We start from the raw sequence: 14,893 nt of genomic DNA on the forward strand, positions 1-14,893 counted from the left end.
TATGTTCAGCTTGAACAGATTAAGACTCACATCTCTGCAGAAGTTCTCCTCTATCAGTGATAGTACATTCTAGTCCTGCTAACACATTGTATTACAGAAACCTTTCTGTCACGAAAGCCCTCAGATGTCCAATTCCAAGCCCCTGAGCAGTGGATGAGTGCTCAGTCTCATCCTTTCATCCCACTCTCTTTCATCTGTCCATGTGACAGACAGCAACATCGTGCCACAAAAGATGAGTGCACGTTAGGCTGTGTGTCAGCTTTGACTTGAATTGACGAACTCTGCAACTGATTGTGACACGGTTCTACCGAGGTCTATATACGGTCTACTTATATAAATAAAACTTACTAGCTAAGAACATTGACAAAACCAGAAACTGCTGTCAGTGAAGTTTGGAAGATTTTCATAATTCTGGCCAGCATTTAGTCCTTTGTGTTCATCACCTGCCACATTAAGGCACATTTTGACAGGATGTAAGGTGGCTCTTAGCCAAGGTCGGTTTACTTGGCGCCATGACCAAGTACTGTGATGTTTGGCTTTAGCATTGGAAGGTAAGCGTAGCATGACCAATAAGTTGCCACCTGTTCTAGCAAAACATTACACTCAAAAGACAATATTCCTCCACCCAGGTGAGCAACCACCAAGAAAAGGTGTTAACACCAATTCTCGCCCAGGACAATTGGCTAGGGACTGGAAGATGCTGGCTGATCTTGATCAACGGCTTATTTTTCCACCTGAGATTGCCACCACTAACCTACAACCAGATATTGCTTTTTGGTCTAGATCAGCACTCATTATTCAACTGATAAAGTTAACAGTGCCATGGGAGGATGCGGTAGATGAGGCATATGAGAGGAAGAAACTGCGGTATGCTCAACTGGCCACTGAAGCAGAACAGCGAGGATGGAGAGTCCAGGTTTATCCAGTGGAAGTGGGTTGTCGAGGATTTGTGGCACACTCTACAACCCGGTTCCTCAGAGATGTCGGATTCAGTGGCCAAGAGTTGTGTCGCACAGTAAAGAACTTATCTGAAGCAGCAGAAAGGAGCAGCAACTGGCTGTGGTTGAGACAGAAAGATTCTGCTGGCTGTGTGGAGGCCGCAACGTTGCAAACGTTGTCAGACGTGCGTTAATTATGTGGGTTTGTTAATTGCTCAATAAAAATAGGCTCATGCTACAAATTACGTTTTGGCAAATCACGCAATTAAGTGGCATTTCATCCCCAAATTATCAAAGGTTGTCCAGATTGTGTTGAGCCTGCCACACTCAAATTCGGATGCTGAGTGAACCTTTTCAGTTATTGGCCTAAACAAGACTGACACCACAGACTGTCACTTGATGTCACACTGTGATGGGAAGTTCGGATCATTTTACTGACTCGCTTGTTCGATCTCGTTCATTAAAATGAACGAGTCATTTCGTTCATTTAAAGTGTTCGTTCATCTCATGTGCTTCAGGGCACAGTGGTCTCCGACGAGCACATATCTCAGGATCCACCTGGAAAAGTATTGGTCTTTCGATGCCTGCCTCCTCCCAGAGCAGTCAGTTCAGTCATTCCCTGCTGGTTCGCCATTACATGGTGACGGGTTGACTGCTCAACAACAACTAAATCCAGAAACCTGTATCGAGAGGCTGGTACCTCTAATAGAATGTTTGACAGCGTGGAACCGACTGACAAATATTTCTCGTAGGGTCCTGCAGATCATAGAAAAGAATCATCAAATACAGTTCAGGTCTCACCCGCCCAGGTTTATAGGGGTCCTATCCACTGTGGTAGGCCTCGAGCAATTCTGGTAATGGAACTAGAAGTGAAAACCCTGTTGTAGAAAGGAGCTATAGAACATGTACCTCAGTCCAGTAGGGATACCAGGTTTTACAGTCAGTATTTAATAGTTCCAAAGAAGCTAAAGTCATCCAGCTAAAGTTCAAAATGTTAACACTGAGACAAATCATGCCACAGATCAGGTTGGAGGATTGGTTTGTCACGATAGATCTCAAGGACGCATACTTCCACATTTCCATTCTTCCATATCACAGAAAGTTCCTGAGGTTTGCTTTTGGGGGCAATTCATACCGATATCTTCCATTTGTTCTTCCAATTGGCCAAGCACTATCACCCCGCACTTTTACAAAATGCGTAGATGCAGCTCTGGCACCACTGCGTCTGCAGGGTATTCACATCATGAACTACATGACGGTTGGTTGATTCTAGCTCAGTCACATCAGTTGGCGGTTTGGCATTGAGATATCATCCTCGCCCACATGAAAGAGCTGGTCCACACAGACAACACATCGGTGGTCGCCTATATAAATCAACAAATTCTCCTGCGGTCTCAGGGGAAGCTGCTGTCACTCAGAGCAGCTTACATCCCTGGGGCCCAGAATACTGAAGCAGACATCATGTTGAGACAGGGGCTGAGGCCCGGGTGATGGAGGGTGTTCGGACAGGCACAAGTGGATCTGTTTGCGCCTCAGAAGACGCCTCCCTGTCCACTCTGGTTCTCCCTCACGCACCCAGCTACTCCCGGACTGGACGCGATGGTACTGACCTGGCCAAGGCTACGTTTGTATGCTTTTCCCCGGATTGCTCTGCTCCCCACGTTGGCTGGGCCCGAGTTTGGTTCCTCAATTTAGTGTCTCTCCTCGACAGGCCTCCACTGGAGCTTCCCGTCAGAAGGGACCTTCTGTCCCAAGCAGAGGGCTCTAACCAAACTGTGGAACCAGTGGGCTTGGCTTCTGAGGGGGCCCAGCTCATAGGGCCAGGTCTCTCAACCAAGGTTGTAGAGACCATTCTACAATCCAGTACTAAAGGAAACTTTATGCCTTGGAATGAAGAGTTTTCACTTCATGGTGTAGAGACCATCACTTGGACCCAGTTAACTGCCCGGTTGGTACAGTTCTGGAGAGGTCCTCACCGCATGCATTCGCCAGATTTTATTCGTTGGACTTGAACTCTACACCAGGGTCTTGGGTGCTTTCATGCTGCTCTTATGATTTCACACCGGACAAACACTTCTCGCTATGGTGGCATTGGTATAGACATTCCCTTAGCGTCAATCGACGCAACATGAATTCCCTTGAAAGACAACGTCTTGCTCAGACCTTAAGAAGCTAGTTTGATGCTATGATGCTATGTTTGGGCAGGCTTTATAGTTTCCTGATTTATGGTGTCACCCGCCTCTGATGTTCCTCCACACCATTGGACTGATTTTACATGTGCTTCAAGACATCATCACGCAAAGCATTCCCTTAGCGTCAAATCGACGCAGTGTCTCGTTCCCTCTTCAGGGAACCGAGCTTACAGTCATAACAAAGGCGATTTATTTGATAAAAATTTTGGTCAGTTAAAACAGTAATACTGTGAAATATCGTTATATTTTAAAATAGCTGTTTTCTCTTTGAAATGTCATTTATTTCTATGATGTCAAGGCTAAATTTACTCCAGTATTCAGTGTCACATGATCAGTCTAATATGCTAATTTGACGCTCAAGAAACATTTCTTATTATTATCAATGTTGTGCTGCTTAATATTTTTGTACAAACTGTGATAAAATGTTTTCCAGGACTTTTGATAAATAGGAATTTCAAAAAAACATTTATTTTAAATATAAATCTTCTGTAACAATGAATCTTACTGGCCCCAAACTTTTCAATGGTAGTCTAAGTATTTATAAGATATAAATGTTTTCATGTACTTCACGGTTTTGTTACAGTAGATAAAAAGGCAAAAAAGGTCATTGGTAGTAAATAAACAGGTGAAGTGAGATAAAAAGTCAACAAGCCAATGTCAGATCTAAAAAAAAGGTTAACAGCCTAAAAAGTTACTGCCAGGCGATAAGAACTGAATAATTAAAAAGTCAGGGAAGCTGGTAAACAATGAGATGTGTAATTAAAAAAAACAGACAATGGACTGAATACATAAACAATTTCAACAGTGAAATGTATCTTACACTGTGGAAAAGAAAACAATTAAATGAGATATGTGATAAGCACACAAGAGTGCTGGTAGAAAGGTTAACAAAAACAGGCAGGTAAAAAAAAGAGAAGTGATACCTCTGTGGGCCAACTTCTGAAGAGCATTCCTCAAACGCTTCACAGCTGCTGGAGTCACGTCGTAAGTGTAGGGAACTGACCCCAAATAACTCTGACACCCACCAAACAGCCGATCTGCAAAATAAATACACACCTCTTACAACCACATCATGTACATTTATCACCATCTATAATAATAATATACAGTATGTATAACCACCATACAGTATGCATAACCACCCTCATAAAATACATAATGTTGTGCAAATATCAAAAAATCAGGTATGACAATCACAATAAATGATTTATTGAGCAAAATTAAATTAAATGTCTGCAAAATAAATATGCAAAGTCTGTATAATGCAGTGATGTTCCTCTAGATTGTGATAGTGACAATTATAACAGAAAACCTGCCCACCCATGTTAGGCTTGAAGGGCCATGCGTTTATTTATCATAAGTCATAACAACCACTGGGGTTTAGGGAATTTTCTTTCTTTCTTTCTCTTTCTTTCTTTCTTTCTTGACACTTTCAAGATAAGCACACAGACCATCAGGTAACGCACCTATATAGAGACACACACATTATCTGGCCCCTTGTTTATCTCCCCATCACCAGGGACCCAGTGCCACTCAATAGTCTGTTGCTAGGCAACCCAAACCATGGCTCAGATTGGCTTCATAATTCAATGGCTATCTGGGCGAACAGGGAGGATGCAGGGTATAGCCGTGGTCCTCACAAGGAATACTAATGACCACAAGTGTTCCTTCGCCATGTAAAAGCGATTTTATATATATATATATATATATATATATATATATATATATATATATATATATATATATATATATATATATATATATATATATAAGTGCGCCATGACGCGATGAACTCTGTCAGACGGTCAATTCAATCTGTCTTGTTTTATTGCAAATAATTCTGCCATTGAAAATTCCAGAATGGCTCACTTTTAGTAGCCTATATTATGGGATTCATGCGGGTCTTTAGCAGAATGGTATTTGTCTAATATGTGAACATGAGCATGTTAGAACACAATAGGGAAGAGTAAGCGAGAATAAGAGCAACAAAAATAATTAAATGCAATGAGAGGAACCAAACTCAATTTAAATCGAGACAAATAAAGCTTTAGTCTTCAGAAGCAGCTTCGGTTAACGCAAGCAAAACATCCTACTCTTTGACTTGAAACCTGCCACGTCCAAACTTTTTACATACACACCAGATACATGACATAACTACCAGCGAACGGACCTTTTCACTGCCTCCGTGTCGGTTTCCATAGCAACCTCCCTCACTGTCGGCTGTTTTTTTTTTTTTTTTCTAGCCGTCTCCGGGAATAATCACACTCTAATTACAGTCATTGCACTCAAATATAGACTCGGCTGCGCTTGCTTCTCTCCCACAATTCCTCGAGCTCTACACTGTACAACTATAAAACAGAGCCTTGGGGAAATAGACTGAGTGGTTATATAAAATCTATCAGCCAGTCTGATATATCAAACATGATAAATTTGCTTCCCTCTAGGTGGTAAATGATATGCTTTTAGAACTCTGCACTTTGTCACTCATTTGCAAAATGCTCTTTTATACTGCTTAATAACATCTCTGAGACCCCTGGCCGGTCCGTCGTCAACAAAATCCTAGACCGCTCTATGATCATATTGTGGCCATTATGTCTTTTGAAAGATCAGAGCTGAAGTGAAAATGAATAATATAGATTGACATTTCACAACATTTGACCTTATTCAGAGAAGGTTTGGATCACTCAATCTTCCTCTGTCATTTGATCAAATATCTGGCCACAGAGAGACAAATGTCTGGCCACACTGACCTTATACACAATTAAATCACAATTACATTCAAATCATCAGCATTTCTGAAACTGCTTAGTATGTTACTGAAAATGACTGTTAAATATTTCAAAGAAATAAATGATAATGTAAAAACACAAAGTTAGTACTTCAGTTTTTGACAAAGTATCAGACTTATATAAAGAAAAATATATATATTTCTCTCTCACACAGTGTTAAACATGACAACATGTAATTCAATACTAAAACCTTAATGTGCTGTAATTCTTGTGATCTACCACAAGGAGGAGACTTAACAAGCAAAAAGGGAGACTGTTACACTCCTGTTGCAAGTTCACAGCACAGCCATCCTATATATAGGATGATGAATAGGAAATGAACATGTTCAACAAATGGTCTATATGAGCTGTAAATACGGTCTACATCCATTATTCAAGATGATGGCTTAAATTAGTATATATAATATAATGATATATACAGTTATAGGAGGTCTATTTTCTGAGAATGTGTGAGACTCATTAGCCACACTAGGTAAATAACTAAAAGTATAACAAAGTGCCTTAAATGGTAAAAAATATTTGCGCTACTAACAAATGTGTGTTATAATTATGACAATACGTTAAAATAATATGGTGAGAAATACCAGTTAATACATAAAACAGGAGAGAGGCCGCACTCATAAATTGTTTTATTTGCACAAACGCGTTTCGGCACGTGCCTTCTTCAGTGTGCAACAAGATCACAATATAACCAATTTGAGCATATTGACATTGACATCATGACTCGCAGAATTGAAATGCCTTGCGACTGATGATTTGTCATCATTTTTTCTGATTCAGGTTTTTAGTTGTCGCTTTACCAACATAAAGCAGCCCACAAGGGCATGTCAATAGATACACAACAAAAGTGGATAAGCATGTGATTCTACCTTTTACTTTGTATATTCTACCTGTTTTTGGTTAATTTGGGTGTGTCAATGAGTGGGGGCATATAGCTACATTGTGATCTTGTTGCATACTGAAGAACACGTCTGTGCAAATAAAACAATTCTTAAATTAACTTCTGCTGTATCAAAAATATTAAATGGTTAGTTCACCCAAAAGTGAAAATTAAGTAATTAATTCCTCACCCCTATGCTGTACCAACCCCGTAAGACCTTCGTTCGTCTTTGGAACACAACTGAAGATATTTTTGATTAAATTTGAGAGCAGGATCACTGCTATATAGGCTGCCTAAGGGATCGAAACTTGACGATCCAGAAAGTCATTGAAGAAAATGTTTAAATATTCCATGTGACTACAGTGGCTCAACGATAAGTTTAAGCGACGAGAATGCTTGTGTGAAAAAACAAACAAAAATAACGACTTTATTCGACTATTCCTTTTCTTCCTTGCAGACCTGAGACGAGAGTTCAAGAGATTACCACGATGCATGCGCGAGAATTGCGATCTCCTTCAACTACTTCAGATCTCGCGCATGCGTTGTGGAAATCTCTTGAGGGCAGCCTATGTAGCAGTGATCCTCTCAAATTTAATCAAAAATATCTTCATTTGTGTTCTGAAGATGAATGAAGGTCTTACAGGGTTGGTACAGCATGGGGATGAGTAATTCATGACTTAATTTTCATTTTTGGATAAACTAACCCTTTAAACCCCTTGAATACAATCCCTCAGGCACACCTAAAGCCTTGTTCACACTACATGATTTTAAAACGTCGGGCTGAACTGTGCGGTTCACACTACATGACTTGCTCTCAGTGAAATCAGGAGTGTTCAAGTTGTTTAGCTGTTCACACCACACAACACAACGTGATTGATCCACAACAGGAGGTAACTCACTACAGATACTGTACAACCACGATCGGATAAGAGCAAATAATTTTTGACTCTAATGAGAGCTGTTTCAGTACTATGGTATGGTCTAAATCCTGAAAATAATCAAATAAATAACGAGTTGACAACTCTGTCACCCAACGATTCTATCTTGTCTACAAACCACATTTTGTCACGAAAAACCAGCAATAAAACGAACCAGAAATGACGCGAAACAGCATGTGCGCCAATACCCAGCGCAGAAGAGAACACAACACACGAATATGGATGTCAGACAGAAACTAGTGCTGCACACTGTTTGCGCAACTATCCGCGCTGAAAAAAATGCAAAAAAAAAAAAGAGAATGATTGGTTGCTATGATTGGCTGTACTCATGACATCACTGAGGTTGAGTCGCGAGGCGGCTCTGGATATCTAGCAGGCTGCGAGCGTTTTCGCTGCGTTGTTGGCTCTTTCATATTAATGGCAAGCGTTCATCGTACGCTAATCCCCCGCGATTTGCACGCGATAACACCCTGACCTGTCGGCGAGCTCAACGATTTGCAAATCGGGCATAAATCGGGCTTAATATCCTGTAGTGTGAACTAGGCTTAAGCTGAGGCAAGTAATCAAGGGCTTTATTAGCTGCACCAGGTTTTTTTGAGCTAGAACACATTAAATATCTGAACTGGTTAGGTTTATTGTCACGTTTGACTGTATGTTAGAAATATGGCTAAGTCAAAAGAATGGTCCAAAAAGTAAAGAGAAGATATCATTGCCTTTCACAAACAAGTAACAGGATACAAAAAGATAGTGAAGGCACGAAAGGTTCCTACAGACGCAGTTGAAAGCATAGTTCATAAGTTAAAAAAATCTAAGGAACAGAAATAAAGCTATCAACGGCTGCAACCAGATTGCAGCAGGTTCAATGACTTGTAGCGTATCTGGGCCGCGCCAGGGTGAATCATGCAAATGGATCCACTTGAGTCTGCTACTTCCTTACAGCAAGAAAGCAGATGGCATTTTAAACAATTCGCTGAAACTACTGAACTGAAACAAACTGTAGGAAAAATGCAAATGCATAGTAACTAGAAAACTTATATTCAACTATGTCACACTTCTGTGCACATACATACAATATATCTATGTAGTCTGTCAGTGCATTTGGTGAAGGCAGAACAGAGAAAAGTGAGATATTACAGTAAACTTCTCTCTCTTATCGAAGATTTTTTCTTTTTTGAGGCAGTGCCATTAAAAGTAAATTGTCGACACCAGACTTGCTAAAAGGCTTTCTTTTCTCATACTGTATCTTCCATTTCCTCATGAGTACACATTATAAAGCTTCTTTTTGGAAGAGACATAACAATATTTCAGTACAAAGTGTGTTTAACCTTGTCTTTGCCTTTCCAGTCATTTGAGGACATTGGATCTGCTTTACCGTTTAATGGATAAAATATAAAACTATTGAAATGTCTCCTGTCCTCCTCTCAAGTTATGATTCTTATCCCATCACATTAAACCCATATTCAACCGAGCTGCTGTCTCAAGATGCACGAGGATCTGAAATGAATTGCTGTAATATAGCCAAAGATTCACAAATAACAATAACTCATGACTTCCTCCTTGATGGTTGTTTCAATAAGAGAGCGGGTCATGAGGATGCAAATGGAGCTCATGGGAGTGCGGCAGTGAAGCATGTCTCCCATTGACAATGCAGAGGCAATTATTCTAATCGATGAAACAGGTGAAACACAACGTTGCAACCAAATCGATAGTAATTCAGATTTTTTTTTTCCTGAATTCCTTTTCCTTTTCTTGTCTGTTGGTAAATCGAGGTTTGCTGTATAAGTCATGAGATGGGCAGATAATGACAGAACAGGAGGCTGCGGTTGTGTGTGAGAGACAACAGCCACAATGAACAAAATTATTCAGATACCCAGTCAGCTGTTCAAAGATGTTAAAACCAATACTATAATGAGTCTCAGATAGACAACACGGATCGCCGCAGAAAATCGATTTCACCGTGCAGTGATACTAACCACAGAAGAGGAGTCCATTTTTGTAACATTAAGAACCACAAATTCAGTAGATTATCTGGATTTGCTGAGGCCTTCGTTCGTTGAGGCAATTAGTTCATTTTCAGATCTCACTGAAAGTTAAGCCAATACAACATTGTTAGTAAGACATTACATACCTAATTGGCAATGCAATATCATAGTGTTCAAACGATATGGAGTCTTTGATGGCAGATGTTGATGCTGATATCAGGGCGGTCGATGGGTGATATAAAGATGGCATACATTATATCACACCATTTCTTTAAAGATAAACAGCATGCTGCATGAAATTTATATTTATTTACATAATATTATAAATAAATCAAATGACTGCTACAAAATTGTATTAAAGGGATACTCCACTTTTTTGGAAATAGGCTCAATTTACAACTCCCCCAGAGTTAAACAGTTGAGTTTTACCATTTTCGATATTTAGAAGAATGTCAGTAACCAGAAAGTTTCTGGTCTCATTGACTACCATAGTGGGAAAAAAATATATACTGGTAGTCAATGAGACCAGAAACTGTCTGGTAACTGATATTCTTCTGAATATCAGAAAATCGACTGAATGGATTCGAAAACGGTAAAACTCAACTGTTTAACTCTGGGGGAGTTGTAAAATGAGCCTATTTCCAAAAAAAGTGGAGTAACCCTTTAATTGAAATAAAGATATGACAACAGATCAATGCTTGTCTCACCAGGAATGCAAACTCCTATAAAGGAGCACTACAAATATTGAAGTGGTGCTGTTGTTATTTGTGTATGAAGTTCTTTTATGAGAGGTTCTCTCGTACTGCGTAATATCTTACACTAGGGGAAAACCACTTTTCCATAAGATATTGAAGATATTTTGAATTAATGTAAAATGCGTTGCGGCAGCATGCAGACATGGGCAAGATGGCTCGCGTGCCTATTGACTTTCCTGCGGCAACTACAGCAGCCTATCGGGAGAGACCTTGGGTGACGTCAGATCCAATGGGGGCGCTTCGCACCCACTACGTCATGGCCCCCGCCAAGACAGGCATGGCCTGGACCTATAAATACAGCTTGATGGGCTCATATAATCTGATTTTCATCTCTTCAGCGAAGCTCTCACTGCGCCGTCTGAAAAAAATCTTTCTGTGGGACAAGCTTTTGCATCTAAAGCGCAGACTGAACATTCAGCATATCACAAAATCCTTCCACTGCGCCACTATAGTCCTGCTCAAAAGGTTTCAGAAAATCTCATGGCCTCAGATCAGTGCGCGAGTTGGGTCTGCTTCGCATGCGCCCATTGCAGTTATGGCTAAAAGCACCAGCACCACTTTGGGCATGGGCCTCCGGTCTGTTTTGCCTCAAGGTCGATCAGAAAACCACCACAGCTCTGACACCTTGGAGAGCAATCGACTGGTACTAGTCCGGTGTAAACCTGGAGACTTCCTCGAAGGTGGTGTCCACGGATGCCTCTATCTCAAGGGCAAACCGTTCTTTGGCCAGTGGTCAGAACGGGAGAAGCAGCTACACATAAACTGTCTGGAAATGATGGCAGTCAACAACGCGCTGAGCCGTTTCTGTCCCCAGATAAAAAAATCACCACGACTTGGTCTGCTCGTCAGGTCCCGAAACCTTTACAGGCCGACGGAACGCCTCCTGGTCTGGGCTCAGCAAAATCTGTGCTCATTGAGAGCAGCACATGCGCCTGGTCACCTAAATTTGGGAACAGACAGAATGTCCACAATGTTCCAGCAGGAGAACCCGCAGGCGGCCCTACTGCTGTGGGAGACATTCTGCAGAGCTCAGGTAGACCTGTTTGCGTCCCAAGAAAATGCTCACTGTCTGAAGTTTTTCTTCAAGAGCAGGCTGTGCTGGCCCACGTCTGGCCCCACTGCCCTCTCTGTGCCTTTTCTCCTGTCTCCCTCCTGCCTCAGATATTGGAACGAATCAGGGAAAATGGATGCTCAGTGCTACTTGTGGCTCCACTTTGGCTTTATTTACAAGTACATGGAATTTTATCTAAAGACAAAGATGTTTAAAAGTTACTTTATAGATTCAGTTCAAGAACTGGCACAATGTTTTGGTATAAGAGAGAAGGTCATTACACCATCAAATTATAATCTTCCACTGTTTAGCATCTCTAAAGTACCAGAATATTCCATAATTAAAATCGTAGGCAAACTTAAGAACTCTATGGCTAAATATGCTTTTGCTTGTGATAGTGCATTTCTGAAGTATCCTTTGTACTCCAATTGTTCACCTGGTAAACCTATCCATTGAACAAAGTTTTTTTCCCAATGCTTGGAAATCAGCTGAAATAACTGCTATTTTTAAGGCTGGAGATTAACCTTTGACAGTTTTCTAAGTCTTGTTGATATGTGCCTGATGTATGAATTGATTCATTATCTTGCACTACCCCCACTCAAGCAATGTATGTCATTTCGTAGAGATAATGTAAGGGTCACCAGGGCTTCTGTAAGAGCTGACTATTACACTCAATTTAGGAAGACTAAATTCAGTCAATCAGCTTTTTCGTTTTCCATAGCAGAAATGTGGAACTTAATTCCACATTAAATTAGAGATTGTGCAAGTCTCAGTAGTTTTAAAATGTCCTTAAAGAGTTGGCTGTTGGAGACTCAACTATGATCATTGACCTTTATTATAACATGTATTATATATCTGTACTTTTGTTTTTATGTGAGTAATGTTTGTCTATTGTCTTTATTGACCTTTCCCAGGGACCACAGATGTAAATTAGCTGCATAGCTAACTCTGGTACAGAGCCTGAACTGTGCATGGTCCCTGACAAATGAACAAATAAATAAAATAATACATAAATGGTATGTGTTTTCTGGCTGGTGCAAAGCTCGAGGCTTTTCACCCCTAGACTGTGGGGTTATTGGAAGTTCTCTCCTTCCTTCAAGAGCTACTGGATTAGGGCAGAATCCCATCCATGCTCAAGGTTTATGTGGCGGCCATAAAAACGTTTGCTAAACCAGCGACTGGCCAGTCACTGAGGAAGAACTCATCTGCTTCCTTAAGGGAGCAAAGAGGCTGAATCCTCCCAGACCCCCTTCAGTCCCCATGTGGGCCCCTGTTCGAGCCAATCCATTTATCAGACGTGAAACATTTGTCGATCAAAACAGTGTATCTCATGGCTCTTGCTTCAGTGAAGCGCAAAGGGGATTTACAAGCGCTCTCAGTAAGCACGACGTCACACAGTTACTGCCTGGCCTCCTTTCATAAAATGGACAAACCAGCTTATAATTACTACAATAGGCTAATACCATCCATAATCAATCCTCATTCAAGTTTTCCTTATTTCCAAGATTCAATGAGAAGCACTGTCTTGCTTTACAAAATACAATTACATCCCATCAGTGCAGATAAGCCTGGAAAATGACTGGTTGGATTTCACAATTAAACCTAATTAAAACATAATTTCAAAATAAACTTTGATTAGATTGTATTAAACAAATAAATAGGCTACTGTTAAAATAAAATAAAAATTAGATTAACTTGATACTTAACTTCTCACTAATAGCACACTGAGTACTCACACACACAAACCATTTACTTCCATCTCTGAACTTTATTTTTGCGACAATTATGTTTACATTTTTAAACATAAAAAAAATGTAAACGACATTTGCATCATTTTAAAGTGTCAGTATGATAAGACAAAATAATCTTAACATGAGATCATTCAAAAAAATTAAAGATAGTTACACTCTGTGCAGCTAATAGAGTAATAGAGTGACAGCTCGTAACAGGTAATAGAGTGACAGCTCGTAACAGGTAATAGAGTGACAGCTCGTAACAGGTACAATGTGACAGCTCGTTTTGGAAGAGACTTTATCTATTTTTTGCAGTTCAAATGAAAAGAATACTTGGTGGAAAATGTAATCTTTTTACGACTCACCGTTGATGCAGACTTCATATGACTCACATACCACATCTTCAAACAGACAACCTGTGAAAAAAAAAATATATATATATATATTATAATGAAATAGTGAAAAGTGTGAAGGAATTCGTAAAAAAGATTTGTTCAATCCATTTTGCTTCATCAGCGCTAAATGTAGCAACGAAATGTCTCATTACAGATGCAACTATTATAAAATTGACTATTATTTCTTGCGAGTCATAAATTACTTTGGAATAATGGTTACTTTTCTGAACTGAGACCGCATCAATGCTGCTGACAAATGAGACACAGTTGTTGACTGAATCGTTTGAGTAAATGATTCAATGACTGACTTATAAAGAAAATCACCTGCTTGGCACCTACTGGTGTAATGCTGTAATAAAATGCAGAAAAAAATGCCAAGCTTAAATCCAAGGTTAGTAATAAATCCCGATGGTGTTTAACTGTATATCAGCAAATGCTGTTAAATTAATTATAATGTTGTATAAGTATAATGTTTTATAATTAATGATTATAAAAAAAATCCATTCACTACTTTTTTCACTTTTTTATCATCACTCTCATTAATATCAAGCCGTTTGGATCTTCTGAGCAATATAGATGTCATATTGACCTCAATAGAGTGTCATTCAGCACTAAGCACCACCTTCCACTGAATCATCTGCGGAGTACATAAGAATAATTCAGAAATTACTTCTGATATTATATTATTTTTCGAAAAAAGACAAAAAGTTTTTGTAATTATAGTGGACATCATTTCTAGGGCCAGGATTAGTTGCGCACACACAGACTGCTGAGGCTGAACGATATGTGACACAAAACAGTTTGCTGTCTCCATGGAGACAGGACTGAAAGGGAGCTCTTAGGTGACAAGAGGAAAGATTACCAAGCTTTGTACATGTGCCAATGTGTGTGTGTTAGACACATGCACATGGCCAAGGGACTCTTTTGCAGCTGTCTTTTGATAAAGCACAAGGGAAAGACTAATGTCCCTAAGAGAGAGAGAGAGAGAGAGAGAGAGAGAGAGAGAGAGAGAGAGAGAGAGAGAGAGAGAGAGAGAGAGAGAGAGAGAGAGAGAGAGAGAGAGAGAGAGAGAGAGAGAGAGAGAGAGAGAGAGAGAGAGAGAGAGAGAGAGAGAGAGAGAAAGAAATCAGAGCTCTCATTTAGTCTTTCCCTTTTTCATAACCACATTTCTTACATTGTTCACAGTAGAGACATGTTTCATTTTTTCCCTCCTTTCTCAAGCCTCTGAGATGACTTTATA

General features: G+C 40.0%; 1 protein-coding gene across 1 annotated transcript in view; it reads right to left on the bottom strand.

Annotated features, from left to right (window-relative positions):
• Window positions 1-14,893, bottom strand: part of ptprn2 (protein tyrosine phosphatase receptor type N2) — a 166,562-nt gene that overhangs the window by 134,494 nt on the left and 17,175 nt on the right. Inside the window, exons 2-3 of the mRNA XM_039655454.2 lie at window positions 13,624-13,674; window positions 4,054-4,167 (exon numbers count right to left, since the gene is read on the bottom strand). Of these exons, the coding sequence (XP_039511388.2) occupies window positions 4,054-4,167; window positions 13,624-13,674 (165 nt within the window). The remainder of the gene's footprint in view (window positions 1-4,053; window positions 4,168-13,623; window positions 13,675-14,893) is intronic.

Source organism: Pimephales promelas, chromosome 1, assembly GCF_988280905.1.
Source record: "Pimephales promelas chromosome 1, fPimPro1.hap1.1, whole genome shotgun sequence".
Lineage (NCBI taxonomy): Eukaryota > Metazoa > Chordata > Actinopteri > Cypriniformes > Leuciscidae > Pimephales > Pimephales promelas.